Source organism: Oncorhynchus nerka, linkage group LG3, assembly GCF_034236695.1.
Source record: "Oncorhynchus nerka isolate Pitt River linkage group LG3, Oner_Uvic_2.0, whole genome shotgun sequence".
Classification (NCBI taxonomy): Eukaryota; Metazoa; Chordata; class Actinopteri; order Salmoniformes; family Salmonidae; genus Oncorhynchus; species Oncorhynchus nerka.
In genome coordinates, this window is record NC_088398.1 from 46791048 (window position 1) to 46816445 (window position 25398).

General features: G+C 41.5%; 1 protein-coding gene across 7 annotated transcripts in view; it reads right to left on the minus strand.

Annotated features, from left to right (window-relative positions):
- LOC115109434 (disintegrin and metalloproteinase domain-containing protein 23) overlaps positions 1 to 25398 on the minus strand; it is a 39063-nt gene that overhangs the window by 7653 nt on the left and 6012 nt on the right. For all 7 annotated transcript variants that reach the window (XR_010461692.1, XR_010461690.1, XR_010461691.1 and 4 more), the window contains exons 4-22: positions 23862 to 23925; positions 21734 to 21816; positions 21536 to 21599; positions 18467 to 18539; positions 16814 to 16881; positions 16445 to 16510; positions 15986 to 16054; positions 14991 to 15157; positions 14633 to 14717; positions 14460 to 14547; positions 13068 to 13119; positions 11389 to 11488; positions 11195 to 11266; positions 11020 to 11106; positions 1018 to 1098; positions 876 to 926; positions 679 to 742; positions 394 to 499; positions 108 to 227 (exon numbers count right to left, since the gene is read on the minus strand). Coding sequence is in view for 4 of the 7 variants with exons in the window: in XM_065012800.1 (XP_064868872.1) it covers positions 108 to 227; positions 394 to 499; positions 679 to 742; positions 876 to 926; positions 1018 to 1098; positions 11020 to 11106; positions 11195 to 11266; positions 11389 to 11488; positions 13068 to 13119; positions 14460 to 14547; positions 14633 to 14717; positions 14991 to 15157; positions 15986 to 16054; positions 16445 to 16510; positions 16814 to 16881; positions 18467 to 18539; positions 21536 to 21599; positions 21734 to 21816; positions 23862 to 23925 (1560 nt within the window). In the remaining 3 variants the exon portion in view is untranslated. The remainder of the gene's footprint in view (positions 1 to 107; positions 228 to 393; positions 500 to 678; positions 743 to 875; positions 927 to 1017; positions 1099 to 11019; positions 11107 to 11194; positions 11267 to 11388; positions 11489 to 13067; positions 13120 to 14459; positions 14548 to 14632; positions 14718 to 14990; positions 15158 to 15985; positions 16055 to 16444; positions 16511 to 16813; positions 16882 to 18466; positions 18540 to 21535; positions 21600 to 21733; positions 21817 to 23861; positions 23926 to 25398) is intronic.

The following is a 25398-nucleotide window of genomic DNA, read 5'->3' on the forward strand; positions in this document are numbered from 1 at the left end:
GACAGACAGAGAGAGATAGAGAGAGGGTGCCGTAGGAGAGAGGTCAGAGAGTATCCGTGGTTGTTGTCTCTGTGTGTTGACATGTGAGGTGAGACGGTTGTCTTCACCTGCAGTCCACCAGCCTGCCCTGATGGTTGAAGGAGGTGGGGGTGATGTCTCCCTTCATCATCCCGATGCGGGGGTTGCGTCCTATGTTGCTGCACAGCAGGGACCCACAGAACACATCGCTGCAGGCAGAGAGTCCGAGAGAGTTAGAGCTAAGGGAACACTGATACTTTGTGAGTACTACATTGATGTAGAACAGATACAGCGACACTTGAATGTTTGTTCTGGCATAGTGCACAACTACAGTGTACAGTGTACAGTGTATATTTGGTATCATGTTCAACTCACTGCTTGCTGCACTGGAGCCATTTCTCTCCATCCTTCCCACAGTTTCCCTTCTCTGTTCCCTCTGTATTGAGCTTCTCATAGCAGAACTTCTCGGAGCCTCCCGCCTCTGCAGGAAGACGCAACATAGGAGAGGAGAAAGGGAGGATGACCACACCTCACAACAAGCCAACATAACTGGAGCGCAGACAGCCGTTTCAGATTCTGTCTCATTGCCTTTTCGACCAAATATTTTTGCATATCTTGCAGTGAGCAAAGCAACTTAAGCAAAAGGGATTTTGAACTCACTTGAACCCCAGAGGTATTTGCACTGGTTCCCCCTGGTCTTGCACTCTCCACCATAGCAGCGTCCCTAAAGAGACAAAAGGGCACACTCATTCATTCCCTATCTGTTCAAGCAAGCTTATGGTGACGACCATTCTCTAAATCGTACAATCTGAATAGATATGAGCATGTCGTTGTGTCTCAGTGATCATGCTGCTCACCTGGTCGACTTGACAGTGGTAGCCATCTTGTTTGTGAAGGTTAGGAGGGCACTACAATGAACGATATACAGATATTTCCTTTAAACAGAGCTGAAGGTTTCATCCTTTCTCAGAGATGTATAACGTTTAGAGCCCAACTCACCTGGCCAGAGTCTCCTGAGCATGTCTCTGAGATGTCACAGTCATTCACCGCATAGCGACAACTATAACCTCGCGGGTAGAACTGACATAGAGGGAGAAAAAACAAAAGAGTGTACCACTTTGGTATCTCACGCAACACTAAGAAAATAAACTAAAGGAAAACGCTGCCCACTGCTGTTCATGCTCTCAGATGATTTTATTGATAAAACATTTCAACCCTTAGGTCTTCATTAGGCATCCATTATCCCAGGTGGGGGTGGAAGGTCCTATATGTATCATCGGATGGGGCCACAGTGTCTCCTGACCCCTCCTGTCTCAGCCTCCAGTATTTATGTGTCGGGGGGCTAGGGACAGTTTGTTATATCTGGAGTACTTCTCCTGTCTTATCCGGTGTCCTGTGTGAATTGAAGCATGCTCTCTCTAATTCTCTTTCTCTCTCTCAGAGGACCTGAGCCCTAGGACCATGCCTCAGGACTACCTGGAATGATGACTCCTTGCTGTCCCCAGTCCACCTGGCCGTGCTGCTGCTCCAGTTTCAACTGTTCTGCCTGCGGCTATGGAATCATGACCTGTTCACCAGACGTGCTACCTGTCCCAGACCTGCTGTTTTCAACTCTCTAGAGACAGCAGGAGTGGTAGAGATACTCTTAATTATCGGCTATGAAAAGCCAACTGACATTTACTCCTGAGGTGCTGAGGTGCTAACTTGCTGCACCCTCGACAACTACTGTGATTATTATTTGACCATGCTGGTCATTTATGAACATTTGAACATCTTGGCCATGTTCTGTTATAATCTCCACCCGGCATAGCCAGAAGAGGACAGGCCACCCCTCATAGCCTGGTTCCTCTCTAGTTTTTTTCCTAGGTTTTGGCCTTTCTAGGGAGTTTTTCCTAGCCACCGTGCTTCTACACCTGCAGTGCTTGCTGTTTGGGTTTTAGGATGGGTTTCTGTACAGCACTTTGAGATATCAGCTGATGTAAGAAGGGCTTTATAAATACATTTGATTTGATTTTGATTTGATATGTAGAGGCAGTGCTCAGTGACATCACTTCCTGAAACAAGAGGTACACATTTATAATATAGGTTCACAATATCGACATTCAATACAATATACAACCGTACATGCGGGAATGTGATAAATATTTACAGTGATATTTTTTTCAAGTCTCTGATCCATGGTCTGATCTAAGTTTCAGAATGAAGTGGAGATTGCAAAGACAGAATATGAATATATGAAAGTTGATTGACCAGCCACACCTGTCATGGACACCCTCCCCAAAATCCACAAGAACATGACCCCACCTATACCAGGCAGGTCCATTGTGAGTGGTCCCGGATCTCTGAAACAGAACATTTCTACCTTTGTAGAAGATTTTGCGAAACCCTGGCCGAGCTCTCTACCCACGTACACCAGAGACTCTATTTATTTTATCAATCTTCTGAAATCTGTCGACCACATACCAGAACATTCTATTCTGTGTACTTTTGATGTTACCAGTCTATACACTAACATCCCCCACCAGGGTGGACTAGAGGCCCTCATGTTCTACCTCGATGCTCTTCCCAGCACCAATTGTATTGTGGACTTGGCGGAAGGTTAGAAAAACAGATGGTGCTGAATCCAGAACTTAACTCCTTTCTCCCCAATATGTTCCTCATTTTTAGATATTTAGATAATATTTTCCTGATCTATACAGGGACTCAGGAAGAACTCTAGGAACTCCATGCTTATCTAAACTCTATGAATGAGCATCTCCTTTTAACCATGAATCAAAATCAGTTTTCTTGATGTGATGGTTATTAAGGACAAAATGTCCCTCTCTACCGATCTTTACAGGAAACCTACGGAACGGAACACTGTCCTTAGAGGTGACCGTTTCCATCCACCTCCACTCATGAAATGTCTCATGTGTAGCTCTGATGCTTCTTACCAGTAACAGACCACGGACCTCACACACAGGTTTAAGGAAAGGGGGTACAAAGATAATTGGGTCAAACATGCCGATGATCATTTTGAAAGTCTAACATAATTAGAAAGCCTTCAATCCAAAAGTAAATGAAAAAGCAGAACATGTCCCCTCATGCTTCACGCCTTGGGGAACGCATTCAATGACATTATCAGGAAGCACTGGTACATTGTTGACATTGACCCACAACTGAAACCCATCTTTAAACATCCCCCATGTATGGTCTTCAAAAGACCCCCAAACCTGCAAGACTTTGTGGCCAAATCTGACTACCCACTGGGCACATATGTCAATTCAACATCTGTTCCACATTGGTTCAACGTCGTGGAAACAACGTTGATTCAACCATTGTGTGCCCAGAGGGTACCCACCCGGAATTAAAAATGTGGCCAATGTGCCAAATTCAGTTTCACATACAAACGTGGCTATTTCACCCACCCCCGCACAGGTCAAGGCCTGATTATCTGCATGTTTAAAATCAGATTTTATGACTTTGTGGCTGTGCCAACAAGTGACCACTCTGCAGAGCTGCCTCTATGGCAAGATTCCTGACAATAAAAACCAAACAGCTTTTTACCCTAATTGAATAGTGTATATACACTTATACACTGAGTGTACAAAACATTATGAACACCTGCTCTTTTCATGACATAGATTTCAGCTGGATGCACCTGGTCAGTCTATGATTGCTTATTGATTCAATCCACTTCAAATCCACCTCAATCAGTGTAGATGAACGGGAGGAGACAGGTTAAACAAGGATTTCTAAGCCTTGAGACAATTGAGACATGGATTGTGTATGTGTGCCATTCAGAGGGTGAATGGGCAAGAGAAAAGATTGAAGTGCCTTTGAACGGGGTATGGTAGTTTGTGTCAAGAACTGCAACGGTCCACCACCCAATGAACATCAGGCCAACTTGACACATCTGTCGGAAGCATTGGAGTCAACATGGGCCAGCATTCCTGTGGAACGCTTTCCACACCTTGTAGTCCCATGCCATGACGAATTGAGGCTGTTCTGAGGGGAAAAGGGGGGGGTATACAACAAAAGTATTCATACCCCTTGACTTATTCCACATTTTGTTGTGTTACAGCCTGAATTCTGTATTTCAAATGTATTTCAATATTTTTTTTGCTCATCTACACACAATACCCCATAATGACAAAGTGAAAACATGTTTATAGAAAATGTTGGAAATATTATGCAAATTAAATACAGAAATATCTCATTTACATAAGTATTCACACCCCTAAGTCAATACGTGTTAGAATCATCTTTGGCAGTGATTACAGCTGTGAGTCTTTCTGGGTAAGTCTCTAAGAGCCTTGCACACGTGGATTGGACAGTATTTGCCCATTATTAATTTCATAATTCTTCAAGCTCTGTCAAATTGGTTGTTGATCACTGCTAGACAACCATTTTCAGATCTTGCCATAGATTTTGAAGCAGATTTATGTCAAAACTGCAACTTCGCCACTCAGGAACATTCACTGTCTTCATGGTAAGCAACTCCAGTGTAGATTTGGCAATGCATTTTAGGTTAGTGTCTGGTGGAAAGCAGACTGAACTAGGTTTTCGCCGGTGTTTAGCACCATTGCTTTTCTTTTTTATCCTGAAAAACTCTTCTGTCCTTTATGACTACAAGCATACCCATAACATGATGCAGCAACCACTATGCTTGAACATATGGAGAGTGGTACTCAGCCCAAACATAGCACCTTCCATGTTCTACATTTAGCAGACACTCTTATCCAGAGCAATTTACAGTAATGAGCACATACGTTTTCAAACTGATCCCCCATGGGAATCAAACCCACAAGTTGAAAGCGCCATGCTCTACCAACTGAGCTACACTTTTTATACAGGACAAAAGGTGAATAACTTTGCCACATATTTTGCTGGATTAGTTTAGTGCCTTGTTGCAAAACAGAATTCATGTTTTGGAATATTTTTTATTCTGTACAAGTTTCCTTCTTTTCACTCTGTCAATGAGGTTAGTATTGTGGAGTAACTACCATGTTGGAGTAACTACCATCCTCAGTTTTCTCCTATCACAGCCATTAAACTCTGTCACTGTTTTAATGTCAACATTGGCATCATGGTGAAATCTCTGAGAGGTTTCCTTCCTCTTCAGCAACTGAGTTAGGAAGGACGCCTGCCACTTAGGAAGGACGCCTGTATCTTTGTAGTGACTTATACACCATCCAAAGTGAAGGGGATTTTCAATTTTCTGATTTTTGTATTTGTACCCATCTACCAATAGGTTCCCTTCTTTGCGAGGCATTGGAAAACCTCCCTTGGTCTTTGTGGTTGAATCTGTGTTTGAAATTCACTGCTTGACTGAGGGACCTTACAGATAATTGTATGTGTGGAGTACAGAGATGAGGTAGTCATTCAAAAATCATGTTAAACTCTATTATTGCACACAGAGTCCATGCAACTTATTATGTGATTTGTTTAGAAAATGTTTACTTCTGAATGTATTTAGGCTTTCCCTAAAAAAAGGGGTTGAATACTTATTGACTCAAGACATTTCAGCTTTTCATCATTTGTAGAAACGATTAAAAAACATTTGACATAATGGGGTATGGTGTGGAGACCAGTGACAAAACATCTACCCTTAATCCATTTTAAATTCAGACTGTAACACAACAAAACATAGAAAAAGTCAAGGGGTGTGAATACTTTCTGAAGGCACTGTACCTATTCATATTCTTATATACATTACAGTTCAATTAGATGGGGTGGCAGGTAACCTAACATAGTGGTTAGAGTGTTGGACTAGTAACAAGAAGGTTGCAAGATCAAATCCCTGAGCTGACGAGGTAAAAATCTGTTGTTCTGCCCCCGAACAAGGCAATTAACCCACTGTTTCTAGGTGGTCATTGAAAATAAGAAGTTGTTCTTAACTGACTTGCCTAGTTTAATAAAGATCTTTAGAAAGAGGAGCTGTGATACAATATGTTTTTTAAAGCTAAACTTGCTTTTTGTTTGAGTAATCTCTGGTGGCAGAACATTCCATGATGACATGGCTCTATACATAACTGAGCGACACATTAAATCTGTTTTTGGTTTGGGTACAGTGAAGAAACCCATAGTGGCATGTCTGGTATTTGTGTCTGTTTGAAGTGTATGCAAATAGATTATACAAGTGGTTAGGCATTTTCAACACACAAATGTTTCTTAAAAAGACTAAAAGAGAAGCCACAACCATGAAAGACTATCAAGCCTGTTGTTGTGACCATTGAACAAGTTGAAGAAGCTGAACTCCTACGAGTAACATCTGTGTGTGCAGGCAAGTTGCTTTATTTTGAGCCAGCTGCAGCTTGCTATGTCTTTCTTTGCTGCACCTGACCATATTACCAGACAGTAATCAAGATGGGGCAAGATCAGAGCCTGAACAACTAGTACAGTTGATTTTTGTCTTAAAAACGCAGATCATCTATTTTTATAACAGACATACATTATCTCTCCCCATCTTCACAACAACTTTGTCAATATGACTTGACCATGATGACTGACCATCCAATGTTACTCGAAGGTGTTCAGCTTCTTCAACAAGTTCAATGGTCACACCCTTTATGCACAACTCCAGTTGAGGTTTAGGTCTAAGAGAATCCGTTGAACCAAATACAATGCTTTTGGTTATAGATGTATTTAAGACCAGTTTATTGTTAAATACCCGACACTGACTGTAACTCCTTGCTAAGAGTCTCAGTGAGCTCACTGGCTGTAGGTGCTTATGTGTAGAGTGTGCAATCATCAGCATACATAGTAATTTTAACTTCTTGTAGGACAAGTTGCAAATCATTCGTAAAAATAGAGAAGAGTAACGGCCCAAGGCAACTGCCCTGAGGGATACCGCACTGTACATATCTGATGTTAGAGAAGCTTGAATTGAAGAACACTCTATGGGTCCTATTAGATAAGTTACTCTCCAACCATGTGATGGCCGGTGATGAAATCTAACAATACAGCTCTAACTATGATCTTATTATCAGTTTATTTTAGCCAATCATCAGTCATCTGAGTCAGTGCAGTACAAGTTGAGTGCCCTTCACTATAGGGGGTAGCAGGGAAGCCTAGTGGTTAGAGCGTTGGACTAGTAACCGAAAGGTTGCAAGTTCAAACCCCTGAGCTGACAAGGTACAAATCTGTCATTCTACCCCTGAACAGGCAGTTAACCCACTGTTCCTAGGCTGTCATTGAAAATAATAATTTGTTCTTAACTGACTTGCCTAGATAAATAAATGTTTGTTTTTTTCACATGCTGAAAACCAGTAGTTAACTTGTTCTTTGAAAAATAGCATTGTATTTGTTACAAACACAATTTTTTCCATCAGTTTACTAAGAAGAGGCACCAAACGGATTAGTCGGCTGTTAGAGCCAGCAAAGAGTGCTTTACTATTTTTAGGTAGTGGAATTACTGTAGCTTCCTTCCACACCTGTGGACACAGGCACTCCTTTAGGCTTTGGTTAAAGACATGGCAAATAGGCCTGGCAATACAATCTGCTACCATTCTCAATAGTTCCCCATCTACCTGGTAGCTTATCATTATTGATCGATAACAATATTTTTTCCCCCTCTTCCACACTAACTTGACCAAACTCAAAACAGCAATCCTTCTTTTACTTATTATTCATTATTTTCAATACAAAAAATATGATGGTTTACTGTTCAATGTTATCATTCCACTTCTCAGTTTGTCCACTTTGCCAGTGAAATAGTCATTTTTATGATTGGCTATATCAAAAAGGTTTTGTTATAAATGACCCATCAACCTCAATGAACGATGGAGATAAAATTATATTTTGGGCAAAAAAAAATCAATTAAAGGTGCTCCAAAGTCTTTTTCCATTGTTTTCATGTACTTCAGTCACACAATTTCTCAATTGACAGTATGTGAACCAATCAGCTGAGCAGTGTGACTTGTCTGCCACCTTTTTTGCATAATTTATTTGAACCATACAATTTGTCAATTCATCATCGATCCAGGGGGCTCAAACAGTTCTCACAGTCAGTTTCTTAACAGGTGTTTGTCATCAATTGTCAAGAATAATTGTACAAATACTCCAAGTGCTGCATCTGGATCCTCATCCTTATACACTTCAGAACAACATACATTTTTTAACATCTTCAACAAAACAGTCTCGAGAAAACATCTTGCATGATATCTTATACATAACTTTAGGCCCTGCCTTTGGTACTTTGGCTTTCCCTGTCATTGCCACAATGTTATGGTCACTACAGCCAATGGGAACTGATATTGCTTTGGAGCAAAGCTCTGCAGAATTAGTGAAGATAGGATCAATACAAGTAGATGTCACAGATCCAACACTATTGGTATACACTGCAGTTGGTTGAGTGATAACCTGGGTAATATCACAGGCATTAGTCACAGTAAGAAGGTTCCTCTTGAGAGGAGAACTAGATGATAACCAGACAATGTTCAGGTTACCAAGAAAATGAATATATTTGTTAGCATTAGAGACCTTATCTAACATCACACACATACAGTGGGGCAGAAAAAGTATTTAGTCAGCCACCAATTGTGCAAGTTCTCCCACTTAAAAAGATGAGAGAGGCCTGTAATTTTCATCATAGGTACACTTCAACTATGACAGACAAAATGAGGGGGAAAAATCCAGAAAATCACATTGTAGGATTTTTAATGAATTTATTTGCAAATTATGGTGGAAAATAAGTATTTGGTCACCTACAAACAAGCAAGATTTCTGGCTCTCACAGACCTGTAACTTCTTTAAGAGGCTCCTCTGTCCTCCACTCGTTACCTGTATTAATGGCACCTGTTTGAACTTGTTATCAGTATAAAAGACACCTGTCCACAACCTCAAACAGTCACACTCCAAACTCCACTATGGCCAAGACCAAAGAGCTGTCAAAGGACACCAGAAACCAAATTGTATACCTGCACCAGGCTGGGAAGACTGAATCTGCAATAGGTAAGCAGCTTGGTTTGAAGAAATCAACTGTGGGAGCAATTATTAGGAAATGGAAGATATACAAGACCACTGATAATCTCCCTCGATCTGGGGCTCCACGCAAGATCTCACCCCATGGGGTCAAAATGATCACAAGAACGGTGAGCAAAAATCCCAGAACCACACGGGGGGACCTAGTGAATGACCTGCAGAGAGCTGGGACCAAAGTAACAAAGCCTACCATCAGTAACACACTACGCCGCCAGGGACTCAAATCCTGCAGTGCCAGACGTGTCCCCCTGCTTAAACCAGTATATGTCCAGGCCCGTCTGAAGTTTGCTAGAGAGCATTTGGATGATCCAGAATAAGATTGGGAGAATGTCATATGGTCAGATGAAACCAAAATATAACTTTTTGGTAAAAACTCAACCCGTCATGTTTGGAGGACAAAGAATGCTGAGTTGCATCCAAAGAACACCATACCTATTGTGAAGCATGGGGGTGGAAACATCATGCTTTGGGACTGTTTTTCTGCAAAGGGACCAGGACGACTGATCCATGTAAAGGAAAGAATGAATGGGGCTATGTATCGTGAGATTTTGAGTGAAAACCTCCTTCCATCAGCAAGGGCATTGAAGATGAAACGTGGCTGGGTCTTTCAGCATGACAATGATCCCAAACACACCGCCTGGGCAACAAAGGAGTGGCTTCGTAAAAAGAATAATTTCAAGGTCCTGGAGTGTCCTAGCCAGTCTCCAGATCTCAACCCCATAGAAAATCTTTGGAGGGAGTTGAAAGTCCGTGTTGCCCAGCAACAGCCCCAAAACATCACTGCTCTAGAGGAGATCTGCATGGAGGAATGGGCCAAAATACCAGCAACAGTGTGTAAAAATCTTGTGAAGACTTACAGAAAACGTTTGACCTCTGTCATTGCCAACAAAGGGTATATAACAAAGTATTGAGATAAACTTTTGTTATTGACCAAATACTTATTTTCCACCATAATTTGCAAAGAAATTCATAAAAAATCCTACAATGTGATTTTCTGGATTTTTTCCCCCTAATTTTGTCTGTCATAGTTGAAGTGTACCTATGATGAAAATTACAGGCCTCTCTCATCTTTTTAAGTGGGAGAACTTGCACAATTGTTGGCTGACTAAATACTTTTTTGCCCCACTGTATTCTACAGATACTGATAGTTTGCCTATAGCAGCATACTAAAAAAAGAGTATGGTTATGTGTCACAGCAGCATCGGACTGAGCTTTCTGTCATTGCAGGCAGTCTCAACGCTATGCTTTACAGGGAAGACATCCTCCTCCCTCATGTGGTACCCTTCCTGCAGGCTCATCCTGACATGACCCTCCAGCATGATAATGCCACCAGCCATACAGATTGTTCTGTGCGTGATTTCCTGCAAGACAGGAATGTCAGTGTTCTGCCATGGCCAGCAAAGAGCCCGGATATCAATTCCATTGAGCACGTCTGGTCCCTGTTGGATCGAAGGGTGAGGGCTAGGGCCATTCCCCCCAGAAATGTCCAAGAACTTGCAGGTGCCTTGGTGGAAAAGTGGGGTAACATCTCACAGCAAAAACTGGCAAATCTGGTGCAGTCCATGAGGAGGAGATGCACTGCAGTACTTAATGCAGCTGGTGGCCACACCAGCTACTACTGTTATTTTATTTCTGTTAGTCACATGTCTATGGAAATTGTTCAGTTTATGTCTCAGTTGTTGAATATTGTTATGTTCATACAAATATTTAGGCATGTTAAGTTTGCTGACAATAAACGATATTGTGAACCTATATTATATATTTGTACCTCTTGTTTCAGGAAGTGATGTCACTGAGCACTGCAGATATATATATAGGTCCTTCCACCCCACCTGGGATGTTGATGCCTAATGAAGACCTGAAACGTTGTATCAATAAAATCTCCTGGGAGCATTAACAGCAGTGTGCCACATTTTATTTGTATCTTTCACGAGTTCACCTATAACTCCAGCACCTGCAAGAAATTACCTGGATGTGCCTATGTTCTTCAGCTGGTTCTTAGTGAGCAGACTTACACAGTGATTTAAAAACCCTTACCAGACAAGTGTTGTTGCAGCAAGGTCCATCAGCACAATGTGCACCATTAGCTAGGGAACACTTCTTGCAGCACTCCTTGTAGCACTCCTACATCACAGACGACACCACCAGTCTGACACTGTATTCGAATAATATAAATGTGATGTAAATAGAATAATATTGCATCGTAACTCACAGATCTAGCGCCGCAGTCACACTCCTCTCCCACCTCAATGTATCCATTCCCACACTCTGTGGATTCAAACAGCTGCCAAAGCAAAAACAATCAGAGGGTTATTACGGTATTTTTATTACTGGTTATATACCGTATCTGTCTTTGATATTCTGCTGTATGACAACCACAACGTTAACTATTCTCGTCTGACTCACCTTGTTTGGCCTGTTAAAAAGACAGGATCCACCACCTTTCAGCAGGAATTCCTTATAGTCTGAGATGCTGCATTTGGAGAACATCCGGGGATGCTGGACCCTGTGGGTTAAGGGATACATCCACCTTTAACAACCAGCTTTTAAACCCCTTAGAGTCTTTTGATGCAGCGGTTCATCAATCTAAGTAACATAACACCAAAATCCCCATCAAAATCCGTCAGGTTAAGCTACAGATATAATTTTTTTTGCATGGGCTGCGTCTCCATTCATCACATCCGCCAATGGCGTCCTTCTGCATCTGTGGTGGGTAAGTGTCAGAGCTACAGCGCTGTTTGTCAGACCAGGTGAGATCCCGAAAGTCGACCTTCTCACGAAAACATCTGTAGCATCCGAACGGTTTGGTCAACAAAGTATTATGACCTTTCTATAGAAAGGGGATGTAGGGCAACACGGTGGTGTTTTCCGTTTTGCTCTACGGCTCCCACAAGTGTCACGGGACCCATACAAATGAATGGGAAATACGGAGGTAGTTTTGTGCCAGCAAAAATAAGTGGTTAAATATGTGCAAAACATTTTTTGTACAATTCCTGAGCTTTTAAAAAAATATCTCATAGATATAGGACCGATTTATTTTTTGACTGTCTTTTTTGACTGTCTTTTTTGTCATTTATGAATGTGTTATTCAATGCATTTCTATGGGCCATAGTAGGCCAAATGTAATATTTTATACAATTATACAAATCTGTATATTTTTCAGACCTAATCCCAACTGAGATGTTGTGGCAGGACTTGAAACGAACATTTCATGCTTGAAAACCCTCAAATGTCACCGAGTTAAAGCAGTTCTGCATACAACAGTGGGTCAAAATTCCTCCACAGCGATGTGAGAGACTGATCAACGACTACAGGAAGCATTTGGTTGTAGTCATTGCAGCTAAAGGTGGTACAACCAGTTACTGAGTGTAATGGGGCAACTACTTTTTCACACATGTTCATTGGGTGTTGCATAACTTTGTTTATGAAATAAATTAAGTAAGTATGTACAGTAATTGTTATGTTATTTGTTCACTCAGGTTCCCTTGATCTAATATTAGGTTTTGGTTGAAGATCTGATTACATTCAGTATCAACGATATGTTCCTGTCCCATGATATGACTTCAAAACAATTCCATAAGTCAGCTTAGAGCAAGAGGCTGTATGAGCAGTCAGTCACGTCAGGTGACGCACTCTGAGCCAGTGTGCCTAAAGAGCCACTGTCAACAACACAAGCATGACGCCAGGGCACCTTTCACATGCTAATGCTGGTCATGACCCAGGAGAGACTCAGCTGAGCTGCAGCTCTCCACACCCTGTCATTACGGCGAAGGGAGAGCTATACCCTGCTATCATAGAGAGGGGCTGGGGGACTGGGGGGTTAGCAGCTCGTTATTGCACATTTCCGTCACACAAATCCACGGAAAGAATCTATTCTCTCACCTAATCAAACCTTTAATTATAACATCTGCTTCATGGTGTTATACTCTGTCTCTGTGTGTGTGTGTGTGTGTGTGTGTGTGTGTGTGTGTGTGTGTGTGTGTGTGTGTGTGTGTGTGTGTGTGTGTTTGACAGAGAAAGACATAGAGACAGACATGGAAACAGAGAGAGAAAGTGAGAATAACAGCTGAGCAGTAGAACGTTACCCAGTATCCTCCATGATGCAGCCCACCCAGGAGTCGGCACAGCCACATTCCTCTGTGAAAGAACAACACACAACATGGCTATATTACAAAGATATTGGTACAAACATACACTATTGTCCAAAAGTTTGGGGTCACTTAGAAATGTCCTTGTTTTTGAAAGAAAGCACATTTTTTGCCCATTAAAATAACATCAAGTTGATCAGAAATACAGTGTAGACAATGTTAATGTTGTAAATGACTAATGTAGCTGGAAAAGACAGATTTTTTATGAAATATCTACATAGACGTACAGATGCTCATTATCAGCAACCATCACTCCTGTGTTCCAATGGCACGTTGTGTTAGCTAATCCAAGTTTATCATTTTAAAAGGCTAATTGATCAGTCTCAACGTCAACAGTGAAGAGGCGACTCCGGGATGCTGTCCTTCTAGGCAGAGTTCCGCTGTCCAGTGTCTGTGTTTTTTTGCCCATCTTAATCATTTCTTTTTATTGGCCAGTCTGAGATATGTATTTTTCTTTGCAACTCTGCCTGGAAGCCCAGCATCCCGGAGTCGCCCCTTCACTGTTGATGTTGAGACTGGTGTTTTGCAGGTACTATTTAATGAAGCTGCCAGTTGAGGACTTGTGAGGCGTCTGTCTCCCAAACTAGACACTCTAATGTACTTGTCCTCTTGCTCAGTTGTTCACCGCTGCCTCCCATTCCTCTTTCTATTTTGGTTAGAGCCAGTTTGCGCTGTTCTGTGAAGGGAGTAGTATATAGCGTTGTACAAGATCTTCAGTTTCTTGGCTATTTCTCGCATTTCTCTTCATTTCACTTCATTTCTCAGAACAAGAATAGACTGATGAGTTTCAGAAGAAAGTACTTCGTTTCTGGCCATTTTGAGCCTGTAATCAAACCCACAAATGCTGATGCTCCAGATACTCAACTAGTCTAAAGAAGGCCAGTTGTATTGCTTCTTTAATCAGGACAACAGTTTTCAGCTGTGCTAACATAATTGCAAAAGGGTTTTCTAATGATCAATTAGCCTTTTAGAATGATAAACTTGGATTAGTTAACACAAGATGCCATTGGAACACAGGAGTGATGGTTGCTGATAATGGGCCCCTGTACGCCTATGTAAATATTCCTTTTTTTTTTTTAATCAGCCGTTTCCAGCTATAATAGTCATTTACAACATTAACAATGTCTACACTGTATTTCTGATCAATTTGATGTTATTTTAATGGACAACAAATGTGCTTTTCTTTCAAAAACAAGGACATTTCTAAGTGACCCCAAACTTTTGAACGGTAGTATATGTGCCTAAAATGTTTTAAACTGTTCCTTAAATAGTGTCTGTCTATAAGGCAGAAATTAATGTGCAGTGATGAATGGGAGCCAGTCTCTGTACTTCTCTTGGCGGCTGGATCCCACTGGATGCCGAGGTTCTGTGCCAAGCTCTGGGAGAGTGACGAAGCCATGGTCCACGTGGTCCCATACTGCAGGTACAACAAACCAGCAGTTACTCATCTGCTCTGCTGTAATCAAACAATACGATCATGTACATTAGTCAGCACATCTTACCTCGTTTACCCCTACTCCACGGCTCACAGAGCACATGCCCCCGAAGTACGCTGCGCTGCTCCGGCGGTAGTGGAAGGTCACATTGCTGTGCATCAAAGAGACACAGAGTAACTATCGAACAGACAGGTAGACGGACAAGTGAGAGGTATTCAGCTGCCCTTGGAAGACAGATGGAAATAGATGGACATGTTTTGCTTTATTGCTAAAGCCAAAGTATTAGGGCCTAGTCCTCTGACATGCTCTAATATTCTGGGAAGCCATAAGGACTCGGTGTGTAAGATATACTAATGGCAGTCTCAGTATATGGCGAGTAGCAGCATGGGTTGGCCCCGAGGGACAGAGGGGAGAGGGCACTTACGTGAAGAGGTGTACAGAGTCAGCGTGCTGCTTGATGCTCTGCGCCCGGTACTTAGAGAAATCTTTCAGCATGTCCAGTGGCTTCACACTGATGGGAATGTGGTCCTTGTCCGTCCATATCTCCACGGCAACCAGAACTACCCGTGTGTGCAGGTGCTCCTTAAAGATCTGTCATCGGCGCATGATGGGTAGTGGGAGGACACAGAGAAAGAGAAAAAGAGAGAGAGAGAGAAATGACAACACAGGGACAGGAGAAGAACACTGGGTGTGAATGATCATCTGTACTGTCTGAGGACAGACATGGGACAGGGGACAAAGCACACTGGGAGCAGGGAGAGACAAGGGACTGTTATTGCACATCACAGCTACACAGAGCAACAACAAACACCATAGTGATACAGTACAAAATCTGAATAGTATGGAGCCGACTCAGGGTACAGGAGATGTACAGTGTGATACATGAGGAAGTGATCATTACTGGGTTCTACCTCTGGGGGCTCTCTAATATACATGTTGAACAGCTTTTCTCAATAGACATACACATAACGTGATATACACCACTGGGGGCTGCTGAGGGGAGGATGGCTCATAATAATGGCTGGAACGGAGCAAATGGAATGGCATCAAACCATGTCTTTGATGTATTTTAAACCATTCCACTGATTCCGCTCCAGTCATTACCACAAGCCCGTCCTCCCCAATTAAGGTGCCACCAACCTCCTGTGCTGGACCCATACACATAAACGTTTAGGTATTCCTATACTTTGCAAAACACAATAATTGATTCAACTATGATTGCACTGAAAATATACCTCAAGGTACACAAACATATCAACAGCCAGTAAAGTATCAGAGTTTAGCCTTATTCTGGATGTTCTGGTGGGCACCCTGATACATATACCAGAAAAAGGAAATAGAGGACTGAATATTTGTAGAGTTTAAAAGAGGTACAAAGTAAATAATCAGTTCTCAGAGTCAACTGAAGAGGTTACTCACAGCATCCACAAAGTTCACCACCGACTTGGCAAAGTTCCTGGTGTGCTGCTTGGCCTTGTGTCGCTTATACTGCACCCCACACAAAAACAATGGCACATAGCTTTGGTTAAAAAGGATTGTTAAGTGCAATTTGAATAAATACTTAAATATACCAAGTTTCTCCGACACCATTTTAAAAATGCATAAAATATGCATGTTGTTTTTATGACGGTCCAACAATAGAATAAGACAGGTGTTTTCAAATCTGGACGATGGTTATGTTAGATAGGATATGAATCATGCGTCCACCACATTCAATCGTGTTGCACCCTCTTGTGGGCATAGTTAGTTGAATACTATGTTGAGTCATTCTTTACAGTAAAAGAATGACACATTGCTGAAATATTTCACACCAGCTCACTCATATTTCCTGTCTTGTGTCTATGTGTTGACTGGTTGGGGTTTTTTGAGGGCACATACCATATTGTGGTCACTGACAATCATAATCTCCAAATACTTCATTTCCTCAAAGACATTCCGAGGCATCTGAAAAAGAAACCCACAGATCAGTTCACTATCATAACACACAGACATGAAAGATGGATAGAGGAAGACAACAAAAGATGACGTGTTGTGTGGTGCTGAGTTGAGTTGCAAATTATGTTGTGAGAGATAATTAAAAGAGGTCACTTTAAATGATGGACCTATACTGGGAGGCTACGTTGTAACACAAGGCTACATGACCCAATAACTTAACACACTACATAATACAGCAGGAGTGAATGAACTTACAGTAGGTGGAGTGTGTTACAAAATCCTTTTAAGGGACTGATGAGGTCACAGACTTACAGCCCGCTTTTTCCTGCGCTTCAGCCAGGACATGTCCTCCAGCTCTGAAAGCAGCTGCTCCTCCTCCACTAGAGAGACATGGAGCACATTAAAGGCCCAGTGCAGTCAGAAATGTGATTTGCCTGTATTTTATATATATTTCCACACTATGAGGTTGGAATAATACTGTGAAATTGTGAAAAGGACGATAATGTTATTGAAGTGAAATTTCAGCCTGTTTTGTTGGGATGGAGTTTTGGCCACCAGTCAGTAAATTAGTTAATAGACCAATAAGAAAGAGAGTTCCAAACCTCTGCTAATAAAAGCTATTTGTCTGTTTCCCCCTTCCCACTCAGACCACTCCCAGACAATCCTAGGAAAATTATTTCTTGAAAAATGTCTCTTTGCTCTCTTTTTGACAAGTTTAATTGAAAACAGTCACACTGTATAAAAAATTCATGACAGTTGTGATGGAAACAGGAAGCTTTGATACAACTGAATAAATAAGGAAAGATAATTAGTGTGTTCGATATGGTGGGATCTTTTTGTGTTGGTACAATTGTGAGAAATGGCGGTTGGAACGCCTTTTTGCGCAAATAATGATATAATAACCATCGTATAGAAGTAAACTTCGATCACACGATGATATAGTGTGTGGTCCTCAGGAAACCATGCAGTTTATTAGGCTACAGATGATAGAAGTTATAATGAACTTCACAGGGTGGTGAAAGTGCAAGGTGATGAGCTTGATGCTCCTTTCCAATAAATATCAACGGTCTTATTCGGGTGAAATGATGATCGATGCTTGACTGCCCGTTTGACAAATACAAATATTTTCGCTCTTATCCATAATAATTTCATCATGAAGACTAGCCTACCCTCACAGCCTAACCGCACTGTATCTGCGAGCTGTTCAACTTCAACTAAAAAGTACATTTTGGGTGCACTACGTCATTATGCAGTGATTTCTATCTCCAACGAGTCAGTTTGCATGAAAATCTGTGGCCAATTGGGTGGAAACCTAGCTAGCAAGGTACTTTTATTGTTAACCAGAAATGATTTGATATTGAGATAAAAACATCTGCATTGGACCTTTACCCGGGAAGAGAAACACACCAAGGTATAGGGCAAGATACAGATGCCATAGGAGGGAAACCTGCTGTGTCCTGTGACACAGTCCAGATCTGGGTCAAATACATTGAAGTATGCATAGGTCAAATACATAGGTTAAATACATTGAAGTATGCATAGGTCATATACATAGGTTAAATACATTGAAGTATGCATAGGTCAAATACATAGGTTAAATACATTGAAGTATGCATAGGTCAAATACATAGGTTAAATACATATAAAAGACAATTGATTTACCTTGGGAGTTTGTTCTTCACTATAAGGCAGCCCCCCCCCCCGCACCTCTCTGGGGTTTGGGTTAAATGCGGAAGACACATTTCAGTTAAAGGCATTGAGTTGTACAGCTGACTAGGTATCCCCCTTTCCCTTTCCCTCCATTGGTTCCAGGTCTAGAGCTGTCATATGGGGAACCTAATGTTAGCGTTAGTAGGAGAGTATACGATCGGTTTTGGAATGTCAGGCAGACAGGCCGTGAGAGTGTTGAGGCCTCTTGGAGGTTATGCAAGATCCATGATGGCAGAAAGATGCATAACTCATTACCCAGTTCCTCTTGGTCATTGTTCCTCTGGAGGGTGGGCCTCCTGCGCAGAGTGTGGGGTCGTGCAGCTGTATCCTGTAAGGGAAACCATTAACTGTCAGCAAGGGTGTGATAAATGTGGTGGATACAGGGAACAGGGAACAGGGGTCAAGTTACAAAAGATAGGTCATAACGGGGTAGGGATTGGCTGGCTCGGAGGGCATTGACATTGGTCTGCGTAACAAGAAACTTGATCACATTGTCACAACTAGTCAACATCAATCAATATTTAAGGTAGACATGTAAAAAGCAAAACTTAAATTAAGCTTACTACATTATCATTACATTACCATTATTCTTTCCATTTGCATCATGGACCTTGCCTGATATACATTGCCTTCAGAAAGTATCACAGCCATTTATTTTTTCCACATTTTGTTGTGTTACAGCCTGAATTTAAAATTAATTAAATTGAGATAATGTATCAATGGCCTACACACAATACCCCATAATGTAAAAGTGGAATTATGTTTTTAGAAATGTTTACAAATTAATTAAAAATTAAAAAATTAAATGTATTGAGTCAATGAGTATTCAACCCCCCCAAGTTCAGGAATACACATGTGCTTAACAAGTCACATAATAAATTGTATGGACTCACTATGTGTGCAATAATAGTGTTTAACATGTTTTTTTAATGACTACCTCATCTCTGCTCCCCACAAATACAGTTATCTGTAAGGTCCCTCAGTCGAGCAGTGAATTTCATACACAGATTCAACCACTAAGACCACGGAGGTTTTCCAATTCCTTGAAAAAAAGCAGACATTGAATATTTCTTTGAGCATGGTGAAGTTATTCATTACACTTCAGATGGTGTATCAATACACCCATTCACTACAAAGATAAAGGTGTCCTTCCTAACTCAGTTGCCGGAGAGGAAGGAAACTGCTCAGGGATTTCAGGCCAGTGGTAGCTTTAAAACAGTTACAAAATGTAATGCCTGTGATAGGAGAAACTGGGGATGGATCAACAACGTTGTAGTTACCCCACAATACTAACCTAAATGACACAGTGAAAAGAAGGAAGCCTGTACAGAAAAAAATATATTAAAAAACATGCATCCTGTTTGGAACAAGGCACTAAAGTAATACTGCAACAAATGTGGCAAAGAAAGGAACTTTATGTCCTAAATACAAAGCGTTATGCTTGGGGTAAATCCAACACAACAATCACTGAGTACCACTTCATATTTTCAAGGGTGGTGGTGGCTGAATCATGTTATGGGTATGATAAAAAGAAACAGAATAGAGCTAAACACAGGCAAAATCCTAGAGGAAAACCTGGTTCAGTCTGCTTTCCAACAGACACTGGGAGACAAATTCACCTTTTAGCAGGGCATTTACCTAAAACACAAGGCCAAATATACACTGGAGTTGCCTACCAAGACAACATTGAATGTTCCTTTGAGGCCTAGTTACAGTTTTTACTTAAATCGACTTGAAAATCTTTTGTCAAGACATGAAAATGGCTGTCTAGCAATGGTCAACAATATCAGGCATACAAAAATCTCAGCTCTGTAGATTTTGCTGCGAAGAGACATAATCACTAGATAATGTATTCTGGTATTGCCCCTATGTAGCTTGTATCTACTCACAACATTCACTTAAAAAATCACAACATTCACTTAAAATGAACCTTACAAATAGCAGTGTTGGGCGATTTGGAAAGCCATAGTCAGTCAATAAATAATATAATAATACTTGTTGGAAAGGTTTTCATCTTTAGCTCACAATCTGTGGATACTATGAAATTAGAAAGGTTCAACATGTATGGTCAACAATATTGCAGCACAATTGAAAAATATATGGCACATGGAAACCAAACGAGGGTGATCTATGGTGATAGGTGGGATGGGCTGAGAGTGGCTGAGGGGAGGGATTAAAGAGCTGAGGTCTATGGTGATAGGTGGGATGGGCTGAGAGTGGCTGAGCGGAGCGATTAAAGAGCTGAGGTCTATGGTGATAGGTGGGATGGGCTGAGAGTGGCTGAGGGGAGGGATTAAAGAGCTGAGGTCCTTGGTGATAGGTGGGATGGGCTGAGAGTGGCTGAGGGGAGGGATTAAAGAGCTGAGGTCTATGGTGATAGGTGGGATGGGCTGAGAGTGGCTGAAGGGAGGGATTAAAGAGCTTATGTCGGTAACGTATTATTGTTATATGATTGCTGTATATAAAAGTACCGTATATGTAAAATATATGTCAAATGTATATGTAAAATGTATGTGTAAAATGTATGTGTAAAATGTATGTTTATGTATGCGAACCTGTAAGCACCGAAGAGAGGGGATGGTGGATGGGCTAATAATAAAAAACAATTATTTAAAAAATGTAAAAGTATATTTTTTAAATGATAAAACAATTGTCAACAACCAACTTGAGAGAACTTTAAGTATTTTGAAAAGAATAATGGGCAAATGTACAATCCATGTGTGCAAAGAACTTCTAGACTTACCCAGAAAGACTCAGCTGTAATCACCGCCAACGGGGATTCTAACATGTCTTGACTCAGGGGTGTGAATACTTATGTAAATGAGATATTTCTGTATTTCATTGTTTGTTTTTTTTGCAAGAATTTCTAAAAACATGTTTTCACTTTGTCATAATGGGGTAGATGGGTGATACTTGTTTTTTATTGAATCCATTTTGAATTCAGGCTGTAACACAACAAAATGTGGAATAAGTCAAGGGGTATGAATACTTCCTGAAGGCACTGTACATTCTATGCTTATATAACTTTTGGAAAAGCTCAATACAGATTAGTGAGGAATAACCATTTCCACACGTGCAGCACTTTGTTATCATTGTGTCCTTCACTATTGTAAACCATGGACTTCCTTCAAAAACAAGAACACCCTTGTCAATGGCAAACATACCATTTTTACGAGATAACCTAATGTGCTTTACAGGAAAAGAAAGGCTTTAGTAACAGTAAAAGTGGCAGAAGAGATCCTAGCAGTAGCACAAGTAGAGGTAGAACAAATAGTACTTGTGTAGCAAAGATTTTGAAAAGCCTAAATATGAGGAAGAACTTACAATTGAGTGAGTCTGTTGCAAAGGCTCAATTAGATACACATAGAGTCCATCATCAAACATTCCGCTGTCAGGTAAAGAGAGAGGAAACATGAAGAGAGAAGACAGTCAATACTAAGTCAATAGCAGCTGTAGAAAGCACCGATATCAACAAGTATTCCGTGCACGGACTTTTATGTAAAACTGCTGGTGTTCACTTACTGCAGCCCATTGCAGGTAGACAAGGCCACATTAGAGTCATCTTCCCCCCTCACCTGGCCATGGTAGTAACAGTGCTCACCACCCTGAGGATACACAGAAACAACATTTATACAATACTTATACAACATCACATATACCTACTGTAGAGCAGAGGGCAAATCTGAGACATATACTGTACACTCAGTGGCCAGTTTATTAGGTACACACATCTAGCACCGGGTTGCCTCCAGAAAAACCTCCAGAACAGCCTGAATTGTTTGGGGCATGGAAACATTACTCAATTGGTATCAAGGGACCTAACGTGTGCCAGGAAAACATTCCCTACACCATTACCCCACTGCCACCAGCCTGTACTTTTGACACTAGGAAGGACGGGGCCATGAACTTATGCTGCTTATGCCAATTCCTGACTCTGCCATCAGCATGAAGCAACAGGAACCACTCCTCAGTTGTCCAGTGTTGGTGATCATGTGCCCACTGGAGCCACTTCTTCTTGTTTTTAGCTGATAGGAGTGGAACCCGGTGTGGTCGTCTGCTGCAATAGCCCATCTGTGACAAGGACCAGCGAGTTGTGCGTTCTGAGATGCCGTTCTGCACACCACTGTTGTACTGCGCCGTTATTTTCCGTTATTTTCACTGTCATCCGTGAAAAGCCAAGGAGGCCGGCCGTTTCTGACATACTGGAACTGGCGTGCCTGCTACCGACAATCATCGCCATGCTCAGTCGCTTAGGTCACTTGTTTTGCCCATTCTAACATTCAATCGAACAGTAACTGAATGCCTTTATGCCTGTCTGCCCACTTTATATAGCAAGCCACGGCCACGTGACTCACTGCCAGTAGGAGCGAACCATTTTCGTGAACGGGGTGGTGTACCTAATAAACTGGCCACTGAGTGTACATACCAACATTACTCCATGGGTTTGGAGTGGAGCTTCCTACAAAATATTCAGCAAACAAATACATACACGGCGTACTTATCACATTCACAGCTGTACCATATGAGTCAATATATAGCAATGCAACGTAACTCAGATGGAGTAGCCTACTTTCTACTCAGCCCAGGGTGTATTTGCTGGATTATTGCAACTTTGTCGACATTTGACTGTTTATTCAGTTGGAGAGACTATAAAGGTGTGCAATATGTCATCTGCAGCCTGGTTTACGCATTCAGCTCACATTTATAAATAATATCTTTCTGCAGTGTGGGTTGTGGTGGTGGGCCTCAAACTAATGGCTGTTCTTCTTCAGACCTCAATGGTCCACATCACTTTCCCTCTCCCTCATCTGTGACTCAGTTATCAACTAGGCCCAGGGTGAGCAGAGGACACTCTCTCTTTCACTCCTACCATCCCACACTGCATAGCTACTGCAGAGCACCAGCGTCTCTAGCTCCCCTGTCACGTGACCTGGGTTCCAGGCAGCCAGGCAGGCAGGCAGGCAGGGGAGACAGGAGGCTGCAGGGGAGCGGAGTGGAGCTGTGCTGAGTCAGCTAGCTCCACTGTGCCCAGCCCCTCTGCCTCAACCTGATTCAGCAACACCAGCAGCAGCGGTACAGAAACTAACATGGGCACATAGCAGCCAACTATCACATCTCTAGCCTCTTTTACCTCTCTCTTGCTAGCAGTCTATCCCTCCCTCCTTCCCTCGGTCTTTCTCTTACATCACTAAAACAGGTGCAAACAGCATCAGGGTGGATAAGATCAAGTGTAGTTATACTGATGATGGAACACCATTGACTTGACGAGGTTAGCTAATGGTAATCAATAACAGCAATGTTAGGATACATCAAAGACCAAGTGGATAAATAACATCAAAGTAGATGTGTCAAAGTACCTCTGTACCATTCAAGGCCATTTGATTTATTTTCTTGTCTGTGAACCCCAGTGGTCCTGTCAACATAGTAGGGTGAATAGTTTGGATGTCTTTAAGCATTTTGCTGCATTTTGCTTTAACTCTCCACTTGTTCTTTGATTGCCCCTAACTAGCCACAGTTCAACAAAACAATACACCCTGTAACAGCTGCAGGCCCTGTACCTTCCACAGGGAACCAATTAGGCTCCTCTGAAAAAAGAGAAAACGAAAAACAGGTACCCAAACAGAGTGGGTGTTCTGGCTGGAGATGTTACCTTTGATAGAACAGGTTTACCCTCCTCATAGTGGATCTCCACATAATCCGACGACAACAAGTCACTAGGAAGTAAAAGGAGAAGGGCGTGGGTTAGTGACATGTTGTGTGTCGGTTGTGATGACCTGCTGCCCTAACCGTCTGGCTGTGGTCTGGCCCTGGTACTGTGACTTACATGGCGGTTTAGAGGAGTGCATCCTGTTAAACAGCTACATTCAACAATCACCACAAACCTTAGGTAATCCTCTTCAAAAGCCCAACGTCAAGTACACCCACATGAACTTAAAATACACCCACACCATCTCACAGTTAAAAAGGTAGCTTAAATGCTGAATACTGTGCAGCTATAAAAAGAGTAGGTAAGATGCTTCAGTTCGAATGAGGAGAGGGAGGGAGGGAAACATTCTTTTTGTTAGGCTGCCAGGTGGTTGAGACAGTACAAGAATATGTATAAGATAGATACAGTATAATACAGCATAAATACACCAAGCTGCATACTCTGCAAGATTATGAAAGACAGTCAACACACAGTTGTGACAGACTGCTTCCAAAAAGGGATACAGAATCCATCACAAAGCTGGCATTTAGTGAACAAACCAGGAAAAATGCTCTTTTGTAGTTCAAACCAATGTCAAATCTATTCTAACCTTTGAACAACATCTAGAGCAAGAGAACATCTAAAAGAACTCATAATTCAAAATTGTATCATTATTTTAAAAAATAAAATAAAAATCTAAAATGAGTAAGTACATTGATTAGAAAGAACATCCATAACAGGCAAAGCACATAGAAAAGCAGCCATGACAGGCAAAGAACATAGAAAAACAGCCATGACAGGCAAAGAACATAGAAAAGCAGTCATGACAGGCAAAGAACATAGAAAAGCAGCCATGACAGGCAAAGAACATAGAAAAACAGCCATGACAGGCAAATAACATAGAAAAGCAGCCATGACAGGCAAAGAACATAGAAAAGCAGCCATGACAGGCAAATAACATAGAAAAACAGCCATGATAGGCAAAGAACATAGAAAAACAGCCATGACAGGCAAAGAACATAGAAAAGCAGCCATGACAGGCAAAGAACATAGAAAAACAGCCATGACAGGTAAAGAACATAGAAAAACAGCCATGACAGGCAAAGAACATAGAAAAACAGCCATGACAGGCAAAGAACATAGAAAAGCAGCCATGACAGGCAAAGAACATAGAAAAACAGCCATGATAGGCAAAGAACATAGAAAAACAGCCATGACAGGCAAAGAACATAGAAAAGCAGCCATGACAGGCAAAGAACATAGAAAAACAGCCATGACAGGTAAAGAACATAGAAAAACAGCCATGACAGGCAAAGAACATAGAAAAACAGCCATGACAGGTAAAGAACATAGAAAAACAGCCATGACAGGCAAAGAACATAGAAAAACAGCCATGACAGGCAAAGAACATAGAAAAACAGCCATAACAGGTAAAGAACATAGAAAAACAGCCATGACAGGCAAAGAACATAGAAAAACAGCCATGACAGGCAAATAACAT